Genomic DNA, 14,511 nt, shown 5'->3' with positions numbered 1-14,511 from the left:
TCCTTACACTGCACTGACAAACACAGTGAGGGATGAGCTGCTCTGAAAATTAAACAGCACTTTTATTTCCATTATTCAGTCAAGGCCTGACAGCCTGAGCAGTTAAAGGGACACTTTTTGTTAGTTACATAATTCCAGATAAAAATACCAGGGTTATTCCTACAAATACTTTTGCTCTACAAGTAAAGCAAATGACCTCTATTACAAGGAAAGTTAAACCTTCTGAGCCATCTGAACAGGGCAGTTTCCAACCACATTTCTCACTTCATAAAAGGGACTTGGAGCGGTTTTTCTGCCGCACGCTTGAGGGCCAGTGCATAGGTGTAAACCCTGGCATCCACTGCCAGGTGTTCTTCTGCCACCAGCTCTGGAAAGAAAGAAAAATACAATTATGAGATTGTTTAAACTCCTCCTCTATACAAATGCAAGTCCTGCACTACAACGAAGCTGAGCAGCATTCAAGACTTTAACTCTTCATGCCAGCACCTGATGCTGTCACTAACTCTTCCCTTGCTGAGCCTCTCACGGCTTTTTAAGACAGAGGTTTCTTGGATGAGAAAGGCCATGAGGAGGGAAGCTAAGGCTTTCTCAATGTGCATTTAGCATGTCAGCAAGCTCTTACCATCAATTCTTTGCAGTAGGTCGTTCTTTGGAAGTGAAATAACTTCCACAAATTCTAGGAGAGAACAAAAGTGTTACACACCTTTAAATCTGCAAACAGTAAAGGAAGTTACCTCAATGTCCTGTTTCTTACCGTTTAAAAGGGGAAAAACAACTGACTTAATGCTCATTGTCATCCAAAAGCTGCTGAGCCTGCACACATATCGCCAAAAGGCCAATTAAATGCGGGAAGTCCGGGACTGGGGTCATTAAAAAACAGGTCAGACAGAAAGAAACTGGGAAAAACAGTGCAGCTGACAGCCATGGGGGGTCAGAACCCTTCCAAAACAAGACCTTCTCCCTTCTAGAAATGGAAAATACACTGAAATGGACTCGTTTGATTTATACAGGTACAGTAATGGATTATAGATGCATTTGAAGACTAAAACAGCACAAAGATTTTGCTCTTGATAAATATGCGTTGACTTACACCTCCCCTGTCCACCTGAATTCATTGTCTTTGGGGCTTCATCTACACCTACTGTGGATTTAGTCATTTGTATGTTCTGAGATACTGGTGCTTTAGGTGCAATGCTTGAGAGAACTGATGCAATAATGTTCCATGTCTAGGCCAAAGTCAGTCTCATTCATGTTTTATTAGGGCCAGGAGATAACAAAGCCCAAATAAGAACCAGTTTTAACTGACGTTCTCCATAAAACTTGCCATATGTAGCTCACTCTCAACCTTGCTGTCAGTGGGAGCAGTTACCCAACATACCTCCATCATCTGCAAGGAAAGTAAAAAGGAGTAAGTTAAGGGGTTTGACATACACAGAGCTTACAACTAAAAAGCATTCTGATAGCTGACTGTGAGTGACACTGTAGTGATTTCCAAGGTCAAGCCACAACTAACAGGAATATCAGGGTTCACAAGGGCTTATGGCCCTCACTGAACTGTGGCACCCAGGTTTCTCCTTCTGGGTTTGACAACACCTGACACTGAACATTGAGGTCTTCCCAGGGAATTTAGCAAAGAAACACAGCTCTGCATATCCAGGCTGCAGGATATGATTTGAAGGATGTCCAGAATCTACATCAGCTGGGACAGAAGAGATGTCCCTACAGTGGTAGGGTCAGTTCTTTTAAACCCATTCTTTTGTTATCCTCTCTGAATTTTCAAACAAACAGTACAAAACTCACCCAGTTTTTGCTTAGGTCTTGTGTTCTTAGCCTCATCCCCATTAATGGTGACGCTCACAATGTGTGTGGTGCTGTTTGACAAACCTGGGTCCAAGCAGAGAGCTGCCAACAAGCGCAGGCAGAAGTTAAGTTGTCAAAAGCACAAGTCAGGCACCTTGACATTTTACCAAAAACTTTCACAGAAATGCATCCTGATACAAGAGGAGAACACGTATTTGACATACGTTCAGGCTGGAAAGGTTGTGAACAGTTTGTCTTCACAGGCTTTTAAAAGCAGTGTTTGTGTGCCTCTCAGTGCTTTTACAGATCCCTTGTAAGACCTGTTTTCCACAGCTAGGTTTACTTTGCATCCCATAGACTGCAGATTAAACTGTAAACTACAATTTCCTTATAGGCTTCTTCAGTCAAGTCTGGTTTTGCCACAACCTGTCTCCATATCAGTCCCCATCATGTTGTACCTGGTAATCAAGAGCCAAGTCTCAACTCTAATGACATTTACTTGTAATCCTAGGGAAGCTGCCTCACCTTTCTACCTTTTCAAGTTTAATTTGTGATGCTCATTTTGTCTTCATTTTGCTTTGCATTGGCAACAATCATGTTCCAAAGGTTCTCTGGATTTACTCCAATTAGTCTCTCCTTTCTGGCTGTAGAACCTGAGTGCTGTCACCTCCCCGCAGCGGCATGATGTGACCTCCACTCAGGCTGCATCACGTAGCTATTTTTTAATACCTAAGTTCACAAAAGCTGTTCACATTAAGTCCAGCAATTTAGACCTTTATACTAAAATGCCAAATCACAGCTTGAACAATTGGGTTTTCTGTCAAGGATCTTAGTTAAGAGCAAAGTTTTCCCCTATAGACATCAAACCGTCACTTCAGTTCAGCTAGCAACTCAGCAACAACGAGCCATGGGATACTGCTCTGTGCTGATCTGTGTAGACTTTCCTGCACAGCTCTTTTTCTTTTAGAGCATTTTAGACATTTAGAGTATCTGTCAAAGGCAGAATTAGCTTTGGGTGGGAAATAAAATACAAAGCAAAGACCTGGAGTACATTCAGTGACCTCCCCCTTGTACCCTGTTTCTTCCTCCAGCTCTCGCAATGCAGCGCTTTCTGCAGTCTCATTTTCCTCAATGAGGCCTGTGGGATAAATAACACACAGAAACAATTAAAAGCACACACTTGACCATAACACCCATCCCAGATTGAATCCAGCCTTATGGAAGAGGTGAAACATTCTCACTACACTTTTACACAGGGATAAAACTGAAGCATTAGGCAGGATTCCAGTTCCTGGACTCATCAGGCTGCTGTCCACGTCTTCATATGATTGTCTACAGAAGCCTTCCCAGGCTGATTATCTGCTACCTTCCCAGGTAACAAGAGTTTATATCCTCATAAGGGAAAGAAGCCAAATGCTTTGACTGTTAAGGAGTGGAGGGAAATGCAGTATTCTTCTACCAGACTGCTGTGCAAAATGTCTCCAATCTGCTAAAATGAGCCCATTTTGTATCTTTCATCACCAAATATTCCTGTTTGGGAATAGCACACTGAGCTACAGAGCTCACCATGGTTTTCTAGTTAGAGCTGCTTGAGATTGACACTCCCAGCACATCTAAACACACTTAACTGTCAGCTTTCTGTGACCCATCTTAATGCTTCAGACACTTACCTGCAGGAAATTCCAAGCAATAGCCATTAATTGGGGGCCTGAACTGTTTCACGAGGACAATGCAGTCGTAGTGGAGAGTTCTCTGTAGTACCGCTATCACTGCAACACCTACAGTCACAGAAGACACAAGTACATACAGTGTATAGCAGAAGGTACTTGGTGCTAGATCTGGAAAGAAATACAAGCACTGTTACTCTGAGCATTAAACGTTTAGATGCCTGCTCCAGAATCCTGAACTATGAATTTAACCTCATTCTGTTAGGCATGGTGAGAGGCAAAAACCCAAAATGGGATCTTCAAAGAGCAAACAAGAGGCACATGTACCAAACAAGACTGAGCCTCAGCCCACCAGTACTTAGGGGTGTGCTCTCTTGACTGCAGACTGTTTGGGAGCCAATGTATGGAACTCCCCTAAACGCTCCCTTCATGGCTAAATCATCTCCCAGAGACAGCTGTATCCCAAGCCCCTCACAGCAGACCCAACTGACCAATCTGTGAGCTACTCTCTACCAGGGCACCCAGGACATCTTTGAAATTGCTCCACTGTTCTGAAGTGAATAAAATGATCTTGGGAAAACACTCCTACCAGTAAGGTTCTGGCTCTTCGACACTGAAGACTGTATTTAATTAGCTCAAGGGTACAGCAAACATTGCTGACCTATTTGTTCCCCATCTTCCGTTCATTCATTGAATCCCAGACTGGTTTGGGTTGGAAGGGACTTTAAAGCTCATCCAGTTCCAGCCCCCTGCCATGGCCTTGAACACTGCCAGGGATGGGGCAGCCACAGCTTCTCTGGGCAACCTTTGCCAGCGCCTCAGCACCCTCACAGGGAAGAACTTCCTCCTTACATACACTCTAAATCTGTCCCCTTTTCAGTTTAAAGCCATTTCCCCTCGTCCTGTCCCTGCATACACTTGTAAAAAGCCCCTCTGCAGCTTTCTCGTCAGCCCCTTTAAGTACTGGAAGCTGCTCTAAGGTCTATGAGTTTGTCAGCTCTTTAACAGGAAAAAACGCAAACAAAACTAAGCACCAATGTCTTACCATCAGCTGAGATCCCCTTTTTGTTGCCAGTACGCTTTACAGTTTCCCACGTTCTGTTTAACACAGAGGAAAGAACAAATGGATGTGTAAGTCATCTTCTACCCTTGATACTTTCATTTAAAAGCAAAATACACTATCACACAGTGAGGGCCTATAAGAAAGCAGTCAGGCTTAGGCAGGCTCTGTCATATACTGGCACTTTGAAATGTCTGTAGTATAATTTTATTCAGCCTATTTGAAGAGGGAGAGAGAAAACAATTAATGACTGTTTAAGATCACTAAAAATAAGGGAAGGACATGAGTGATTGTCAAAAACAAGCAAGTCTTGTATAAGTGATCCTGGAAAAGTGCAAAAATAAAGCAATTCATACGTAACACTTGTCAGATTTTGAAAGAGTTTTGTAACAGGACCCTGTGCATTCCATCTTTTATCCTACTTTTGTGTAATTTTTATAGTGTAAGTTACTGTGAGCTCTCAGCTCAGTTACTTGAGCACATGAAGAGCACACATGTAGGAAAGACCAAAGCTTCCCTCTCAAAATAAGCAATGGGATAAGTAAACCCCCTAGATCCACCAGCAATAAAAATCCTTTCACAAACACTCCAATCTTGGCTATTTTTTAAAGAATGAATTGGGAGGCACTGGAGAAAGACAGCAGCAGAGAATCTAACATATTGAGGAAAGGAAAGTAAAGCCACATTGTCACATCTAGAAAAATACACAGAACTAAAGCACACAAAAGGACTGAACAGTGTGATAATACATGAGAGCACAGTTATTTGTCAGTAGTACACAAGATCCAGCACCATGAGCAGGCAAAAGGGAGGCCTCAGTGAAGAACCAGAAAACCCATGGGACAGACTCTGGACATTAGTCTAGTTGTGTGGCTACAACTTGCTTCTGCACAGTTGCAAGGCACTGGAAATGCCAAGTAAACCAGGATCCAGTGTGCCCAGGATTTAGGAGCCCAGTTCAATGCCACATGCCAGAATATCTGCTAGAGTAAGAGTTTATTTTTCTCTGAACAGTAAAAACTATAAAGTTATTAGAGAATGAATAACTCTCATCTTGCGTGGAGTAACAGGTTTGGAATGCTCCTGTTCTCTAGCCTGGGGCTATGTTGACTGGGAACAGTATAGAAGTCTGAGATGCCAGAGAAGCAGTTACCTGGTTTTACCAAAGGGATCAGTGTAAGTTGTTTCTTCAAATTTCAACCATTTCCTTTCTGCAATTACCTAAAATACAGAATTTTGATTAAATATGTTATAAGATTAATCCCAACTTGGGAACTAAGGGGAGAAACACCACCACTATTTTTGGATTCTCTTGAAGACAAAAATCTCAGCAGTGGAATACAGGCTGGAACATGCAACAACATTCCTGCAGCTAACCCAGAAAAACACATTTACTCCAAGTTCTTGACTAGGAACAGAAAATAAGCCCAGTAACTTTTCTTAACATGACTTTATAAGCAAGTTTCAATAAATTCACTGGGATTTTATGTACTGGAAAGTCCTCAGCTTTTTAGGAAGCCTCTGCACAGGTCATGTTGCAGCTGAAAAAGGGTGACTGGTCTGCACAGACTTTTGCTATGCTGGTGATCATGAGTGCCCACTTATCAGAGAGCATGGTCTTTACCTGAGCATGCAAGACTGAAAACCAGATTGTTCTGAAACTCTTCTTGCTGTGATCTCAGACTGTGGCCTTGTGGAACTGCTGTTTTCTGTAAGCAGTGATGCACACCTGCCCTTTTAGGATTTTGAGCTGCTGACTGAGTGCTTGGCATTGATGTTATTATAAAGTGTCTTTTCTGAGCTGAGTTTATTTTCCCTGGGTATTAGCCTAGCAATTTACTCAATGTAACCTGTATTTTAAGCTTTGCTGAAGGTATGGGCAGACAGGATTGTCTGCAGAATTTTGTATCAAGTTCGCAATAGATCTGACCACAGAAACCAGAAGTAATCAGGAAGATGAGCAAAGCACTTCCTATTATCTAATGAGACACACTACTGACAGCAACAGAACAAGGGTAAGCAAGTGGAAACCTCATGAAGTTCAGCAAGGGCAAGCGCAAAGTCATGTCCTGGGTTAAGGCAATCCCAAGCATAAAGATAGGCTGAGAGGAGAATGGATTAAGAGCAGCCCTGAGGAGAAGAACTTGGAGGTGCTGGTTGATGAGAAGCAAAACATGAACCAGCAGTGTGCTCTTGCAGCCCAGAAAGTCAAGTGTATGCTGGGCTTCATAAAAAATAACCTGACCAGCAGGTTGAGGGAGGTGATTCTCCTGCTCTGCTTTGCTTTCGTGAGACCCCCCCATGCAGTCCTGTGTCCAGCTCTGAGGCCCCCAACATAACAAGGACGTGGATCTGTTGGAGTGAGTCCAGAGGAGGCCATGAAGATGATCAGAGGGTTGGAGCAGCTCCTCTCTGGAGCCAGGCTGAGAGAGCTGGTCTGGTTCAGCCTGGAGAAGGCTCTGGGGAGACCTTAGAGCAGCTCCAGTGCCTAAAGTTCAGTACTTCAGTATGTCAGTACCTCCTAGAAAGCTGGAGAGGGACTTTTTACACAGGCATGTAGTGATGGGACAAGTGGGAATGGCTTTAAACTGAAAGAAGGAAGATTTAGATTAGATACTAGGAAAGAAATTCCTTACTGTGAAGGTGGTGAGACACTGGCACAGGTTGCCCACAGAAGCTGTGGCTGCTCCATTCCTGGCAGTGTTCAAGGCCAAGTTGGATGGGGCTTGGAGCAACCTGCTCTAGTGGAAGGTGTCCCTGCCTGTGGCAGGGGGGTTGGAACTGGATGAGCTTTAAGGCTCTTTCCAGCCCAAACTGTTCTATGATTCAATGATTCTATGAAATAAGAATGTGTGGAAAAAACCCACAACATAAAATTGTAGCAAAGAATGAAGTCTGAGAGGTCATTCACGTGGCTGGCAGACTGAAATGCTCTAGTGCAGGACAGGAGCAAATAGGGCTTGTGTGGCTATGCAGATCTTGAACTTTGAAGTGAGAGATTCACCGACTAAAAAAAGAATGTAGAGAAACAATATGTAGTCTATGATGCAGCTCTATTTAGGGTACACAAGCACAGTACAGCATCAGTTGGGGGCAGGAGGCAAATCTGAAGCGATTCAGATATCAAGGAAATTATAAGTGAGCTGGTTGAACTCATGTAATGTGTTCTTCCAAAGAACTGTTTGACAGGCAATTGAAATAACAGTAGCACTCCCATGGTTGTAAACCTGCTACATGCACTTTACATGTAGGAGTTTTGTATTTATTTTGGAAAGTATAATATTTCTCCATAATGGGAAATGGAAAAGGAGAGCTATGTGTTCTCAAAAGGGCTTTCTGATGGCTTTGTGGTCACAAAAACAGCAAGAAAGGAGATTAAGTATATTCTGCTCATTACAGAGACAAGAAGTAATTCAGTTTGGAAGCATTTAGGTATATTTTAAATAGCTTTGTATTCACTCTTAAATCACTGCAGAACTAGAGTACAGGAAGATCCAAAAGAGAAATAGAAGATCGTGTTCCATTGGTTATCCAAAGAGAGGAATATACTTCAGTGAAATAAACACAGCTAAATGTTTTGCGTTAATGAATGTCTTTAAACATTGCAGAGAACACAAAAAGGCAGATTACAGGTGGTCCAATATCACTGCAATGTTCAATAGAACTGGAGGATCATTCCCTCCCCCCAAGTTACTGCTAAGCAGAAATGGGAAAATGGCTGAAATGAGAACCACATCATTGTCTCCAGGAATCTTAAGAGGAAAAAGAAATCCCTGGTCTGTAAGTGTCGTGGTTTAAACCCAGTCAGGTAATTCGTTCGCTCACTTCCCCCCCTTTCTTGCCCTCCCCCTGCTCTCGGAGGGACGGAGAGGAGAATCAAAAGAATGCAACTCCCACGGGTTGAGATAAGAACAGTTTAGTAACTAAGGTATAACACAAATCACTACTGCTACCACCAATGATAATAATGATAAAGGAAATAACAAGGGAAGAGAATACAACACCTCAGCACCAGCCGACCAATAACTCGCCCCCCAAGCCCGACCAAGCTCTGACCGATACCTCCTCCAACCCTGCCGTCTCCCAGCCCTTCCGGCTAACTCCCCGTTACATCCTGGGCATGACGTGCTGTGGTATGGAATAGCTCTTTGGTCAGTTTGGGTCAGGTGTCCTGTCTCTGCTTCCTCCCGGCCTCCCCTCCTCCCTGGCAGAGCATGAGGCTCACAAAGTCCTTGGCCAAACCAAAACATCGCTATCAGCTCTGTTCCCGAGCTGAAAGTCAAAACACTGCACTGCACCAGCTACCAAGGAGGAGAAACATGACTGCTACTGCTGAACCCAGGACAGTAAGCAATGAGACCTGTCCACATTCCAAAAAGACAGAAGAAAAATAAAAGTAGATTTTATGCGTACAAAAGAAACAACATCAAACAAAATGTCCTGGTTTTAATCAGGTATTCTTAAGTACAGCTTTTGGCCTGTAATAGACCTCCCAGAAACAGGAACAATAAAACAAAATCAGCTCCACTTTGCTGGAAGAAGACTCTCCAACATCAGACCATGTAGCTACAGAACCACTTCTAATATAAGGGCCACTGGCAGAGGCACAGTAAATACTTTCCTGTATTAATCCTACAGGATGACTGAAAAAACTAAATAGTTTAAAACAGTAAAGGCTAATTCCAAACTTCCAATGACACCAGGCAGTACAACATTCCAAAGCAGAGGAACTAAGAGGTATTATGAAAAAAAAAGGACAAAATTAAAATGTTGCCTGCAAAAACCACAGGTCTTAATAGAAAACCCCAGATGCTTAAAAAAATGAAAGCCCTTATGCTTGAGAAATATTCACCTTACACAACCACCCCAGGGGAAGAGCCATAAATATATCCCAACAACACAAATCTAAAGTTTTTTATCTTGAAACCTAGAGAAATTACAAGCCTGTGCGTTCATTCCACACTGGAACACTGGATAAAAGAAACTACATTTGTGTTACAGCAACAGCATGATGCTGTTGCCACTTTAACACCAAGGGTTAACTTCTATGAATTTACTCAGGAGAGAAACAAATAGAGGCAGTTTAAGTTAGGGTGCTCCCGATAAACAAAACACCCAGAATTACCTCCAAATTCCTTCGTTAGTATCTTCTGAGTCTGTGAAGATGTGCACACAATATTATTTCAAAACTCTTACTACCTCCTTACTAATGTCTTTAGAACAGCAATCATCTAAATTCAGACCCTTTCAGAAAGCATCAAAGAAGGTACAATCCTCAATGTTAAGGCAACTCTTAGTGGTTCTTCATCTTGAAGGAATGGAAACCAAGGCTGAGCATCATGATCTCAGAGTTTACAGTCTCTGAGAGGTATCAGCATTACTACTGAACTGTGCAAACAGCCTGGATAGACAACAGAAGAAACAAACAAAGCCTCCCCCCCCCCCCAAGCAGCTTAAAATAATACAACACTGTAGATTCCTCTCTCCCCATTGATAATCATTATGATTATTTCAACAAAGAGAAATGTCACCTTTTTGAAACTCTCTGCCCATCAGGAAGAAGTGTTTTGTCTATTGAACAGATTCTTACAAACACACAGCATCTACAGCATTTCTTACTCTGCACTCACAAAACTCTGATTGGTCTCAACTCATTGTTATTTAAAAGCAAAAGGTGTCAAAGACAAGTGTTGTACCTCTTCTTTAAGGACGAATTGTCTAGCAGCTTTTCGAACTTCTGTGGACTTCTCAGCTGCCATTTTCAGGAATGTCAGGTTCTTCCCTCCTGATCAAAGTCCAGGTTACTATGAAACAAAGTCAATATTTGCTTTCAGAGAAAAGTTAAAAGGTTCTGCATTCTAAATTAACAAATAAAACTTGCTGGAGAAAGTTAGGGATGTGTGATGACAAGTCAGTTCAGTTTCCAGGTCCACCTGATGGTTTCAGAGTCAAATAAATCGAAGCAGAAGTAGAAGTTTGGGTCAGATCCCTGACTTACATAGTTGTGACAGTCCAATCAGCTGCCAATCAGCTATGCTGGCTGAAGACACCCTGCTTAACTATTCAAAGGTCAGACACACACAAAGCAAAACTGATCCATCCTGATGGAAACAAATTGTTTCATCCTGATGTGGTTGAAGTGCTCTGTCAACACAGCATTGCCACAACAAGCCTACGCACTCTACTGTCAAAGTTGGAAAAACCTTATACCCAGATTTTGGTGGCAAAAACTGTCTGCTATTAGAAAGATTCAAGACTAGAGCCTACCTCCACCTTCCATGCATCACAAACACATAAATGACTCAATCCTTCCCCAAAAAACAAGGTCAAAAAGTCACCTCTGTTGCAAGCCTAGGAGGCACATGGAGTTAGTGTGACCACAGCACGTCAGTCGTGCTTACTGGGAACGATGTGGCTAACACCGTGCAAAAGGCAACTGACCACGTGCCCAAGCAATGCTCTGCACCTGCAGCTCTGTTCCTCAGCCTGCATCTTAACGCTCTGCAGGCAGATGGTCCACTCCTTCTCTCAATCCAGTTGTAGTTGAAAGCCACACCAGTAAGCAATAAAATATATGCATTAGAGATTCACCATTAGCCCCTGTCTCACTGCAGAGCTATGGGGCACTTTCAGCACAGAAGCTCTTATTCCAAGGAAGCTAAACTCTGACATGAAGTCCTGAAAATCAGCATGAATCGTAAGTAAAAAGACAGTATAAAGAAGTAAACCAGTTTAAACACCAGGAAAGGTGGCCCGATCTTAAAGATATCTATCATTCTTAGCACTGATGGTTGTAAAGTTGCCATAAAGTCAACAGGAATTTTTCTGATGACTTCACACCAGAGTTTCTAGCAATGAACAGCATTAGAAGCAAGTAACCACCACCTCTGTCATACCCAACTATAGCACTTTCATCTCTTACTTCATCTTTATCCTTTTCTGGTAGTATCTACTCCACATTTGTGAAACATTTAAGAGCATGTAGCAACAATCAGCTTTCTTACATTATTAGATTTGCTTTTAATTCCACAAAGTAGTTAAAGAGAATAGGTCCTACAAAATATTCCCGGTTATCAGCAGGATTCAAACTAATGTTTAATGTTTTAATGCCATTTCCTCAGCATGTCCACAGGGCAGGCTCTATTTCAAGTCTCAGGACAGTCTTGTTGTATAAAGCAGGTCATAGTGGTCAAATGTTCAGGTTGTTTTTATGTGACATAATTCCTGAAAAGAAACCCTGACCTATTAAACCCAATTCTGTTCTTCCAAAAATCTGTTTTATAATCCTTTCTTAAAACAATGAAGCTCCATCTTATAGCTATGTAGGTTTACTACCTACCTTACTACTATTTGTATGAAAAACTGTTCTAGAACCTCACTTACAATTCAATTTCTATGCCACGTTAGTTAAGTTAGCCATTGCCAATTTGGTTTTGAGCCAGCGAAGTCTCCAACTCCCTTCACTCAGGATTTAAGAGCTGTAGCTGGACAATGGCCATGGTCCCCTGCTGTAACTCTCAAATACAGGATCAAGCTTTCCACAAAACCTATGCAAAAGAAGTCCAGCCCAGCATAGCAGTTCCAAGAGATTCCTGGTCATCCAGAGGAAAGAGTCAAAGGAGGCTCTGTGTGATGCCCAAAGTATACAGCTTTAAAACCAGAAACCCCTCACATAGATACTTACCACAAATTCACCTCCTGTTTGGAAAGTTTGACAGTATAAACATATCAAGAGAGTAGACAGCAAACCATACCTTTGTTAAACTCCCTTTTTTTATCAGGCTGCAGAAATCTTTGTCTTTTAGTCTCCCCTTGCAGGAAATCCTGCTCCAATGATCATACTAATCCTTCTACACAAGCTTGGAAGTATCAGTGCATCTTCCTCAAATGTGGATTAACCCCAGTTGTACCCTAAACCCCACAAGCTGCTATAGTAATGGTTTGTAGGACAGTATTAATACTTACCTATATCAGTTACAAAACCGTACTAGGACCTTCTCATGGCAGAAGTTGTTTTCCACACAGCTCCCTTCTGCAGTGGACAGATTCAAGGGTGGCTTGTGACTGGAAAGAACAAAATATTACACAGCTTCAGTGATTTGAATTATCACTAAAATTAAAACAGTGAGGTATTCACCTCCTGCAGCCCCTGTAGTTTTGATTTCCTCCACAAGTGGGTGCAATAACTCTACGTATGAGTGGCATTTTAAAAAGTTCCACCAAAAAAAGGGATTTTTCCCAAATTTAGTAGACTGAATAGAAGTGAGAATTTCTGCTGTTACAAAGCTGAAAAACCATTTGGTTAAATGAAGGCTGCAATTCTGATACCTCACATTAGTTATACTGTCAAGGGTGGCAACACTTTTTGTGCATAAACAAAAATTAGCTCCAACTGAAAATTAACACTACAGTGCAAGGTAGTGCCCTGTGTCAGGTTTCACAATAGACCCCATCTTGCAGCCCTCAGGCAGGAAGGTTCTTCTGCTGGCAAATCAGGGCTACTTGTTCCATTTCTTTCATGTGAGGGTCAAACTCAGACCAGAAAAGGGCATACCATTTATTCAAAGTATAACTTTATTCCCATGGCTTTTTACTTTACTGAGTGGTTTCCTTTCAATGAAAGATCCCACCATTCTACAGCTTCCAAATTATCCTTCCCAGGAATTAAAATCTTAAGCCAACTTGCAGCCTGTGAATCATCTTAGAGTGTAGCCAAGCTACCAGGGCTTTACCCTAAACTCCATCCAAGTCATGACAGAGGGATTAGCTTTTATAAATCACTTTTTAAAACCTACTGTCTGATCCGAACTCCACAACCCAATCAGGTTTAACATAAACTCAGCAATGGTGCCCTAAAGCAAGCTTAAGATAAAACAAAATACATCATTTCTTATCCAGAACGTGCAGAAAGAGACACTGGCAGAGCTTTATGCATGAGATAACTAACATTATGCTGAGATACATGTGCTGAAGGTAAAGATCATTAAAACCTCCTAAGTCACTTTAAATTTGTTACCAACAGCGCACTCGGAGTTCAGCGATATGACTTTAGCAACAAAAGAAATTAATTAGTGGAAGTTGATGGGAGAGAAGGGGAGGAAAGTGTGGGGAAAACAATGCTTCACCTTTGTCATGGTACTTAACAGTGTGGATGATGCTCTCAGCACCAAATAGAATATAGAAAACCAACTGGTTCTTGTCCTGCAGAACAGACAACAACAACAAAGACCATCTTGCATATGCAGAAGAGGATTAAAGTCCTCTCCATATTGTTATCAACCTTCAGACAACTGATGCGTGAGGGCTTGGAGAGGCAGCTTCAAATGGCACAGGTGAGAGCACGGAAGCGACACAGCCTTCCACACAGGGGCACACACGCAAAGAAACGACAGCTTAAAAAGAACGTATTATTCAGTCATTACTTGACTCTCCCAAAAATCAGACTGGTTTGGGTTGGAAGGGACCTTAAAGCTCCTCCAGTTCCAACCCCCTGCCACGGGCAGGGACACCTTCCACTAGAGCAGGTTGCTTCAAGCTCCATCCAACCTGGCCTCGAACACTGCCAAGGACGGGGCGTAACAGCAACAAACCTAAACGCAGCTCTGGGGGAGGAGAAACAGCTCCGTCGTTGTAGAGCTCCGTTATAACGCTGGAGAGGTAAAACCTTAAGCAAGCAAATACAAAGCGGGAAAACAAAACCTGCCAGGCGGGAAAAACACCCGCCGCTCCCTTAAAGCCACCCTGGAACCCCCTGCTCGGGCCACGCACCCGTACGAGGCCGGGAGAGCGACCCGGCTGCTGAGGGAGCCGGGATCGATAGCAGCACCGGCTCCAGTCTACGCTGAGGCTGAGGCGGCGGCCGCTGAGCTGAGGAGAGGAGAGGAGAGCGCCGCTGACGCGCGGGCGGACGACACCGTAAGGTGCGCACCCCTGAGGCGGGACGGCACCCTGTGCACCCGCGATGGCGGCTCGGGTAGCGCCGGG

The 14,511-nt window shown here is 42.9% G+C and overlaps 1 protein-coding gene across 4 annotated transcripts; it reads right to left on the bottom strand.

Annotated features, from left to right (window-relative positions):
* Positions 1 to 43: 43 nt before the first annotated feature.
* NUDT5 (nudix hydrolase 5) lies at positions 44 to 12,564 on the bottom strand. 4 transcript variants are annotated; one of them, XR_008973927.1, is made up of 8 exons: positions 10,224 to 10,421; positions 5,681 to 5,748; positions 4,513 to 4,565; positions 3,471 to 3,578; positions 2,843 to 2,938; positions 1,792 to 1,902; positions 623 to 676; positions 44 to 367 (listed from the first exon to the last, which is right to left on the bottom strand). XR_008973927.1 is itself a non-coding variant. In XM_057422456.1 (8 exons), exons 2-8 carry the CDS (start codon positions 10,284 to 10,286, stop codon positions 1,353 to 1,355), a joined length of 525 nt encoding a protein of 174 aa, XP_057278439.1. In that variant the 5' UTR covers positions 10,287 to 10,331; positions 12,493 to 12,564; the 3' UTR covers positions 1,036 to 1,352. The 4 variants fall into 4 exon arrangements, 3 of the variants coding, with proteins under 3 accessions (XP_057278439.1, XP_057278440.1, XP_057278438.1); XM_057422456.1 differs by lacking the exons at positions 44 to 367; positions 623 to 676 and adding exons at positions 1,036 to 1,387; positions 12,493 to 12,564 and having other exon boundaries at positions 1,801 to 1,902; positions 10,224 to 10,331; XM_057422457.1 differs by lacking the exons at positions 44 to 367; positions 623 to 676 and adding an exon at positions 1,036 to 1,387 and having other exon boundaries at positions 1,801 to 1,902; positions 10,224 to 10,331; positions 10,409 to 10,513.
* Positions 12,565 to 14,511: the final 1,947 nt, after the last annotated feature.

Source organism: Pezoporus wallicus, unplaced genomic scaffold, assembly GCF_028554395.1.
Source record: "Pezoporus wallicus isolate ANWC-B61680 ecotype Strahan unplaced genomic scaffold, APGP_CSIRO_Pwel_v1 contig_3058, whole genome shotgun sequence".
Taxonomy (NCBI): domain Eukaryota; kingdom Metazoa; phylum Chordata; class Aves; order Psittaciformes; family Psittacidae; genus Pezoporus; species Pezoporus wallicus.
The sequence above is the reverse complement of the archived record's forward strand: the minus strand, read 5'-3'. Positions and strand labels throughout refer to the sequence as shown.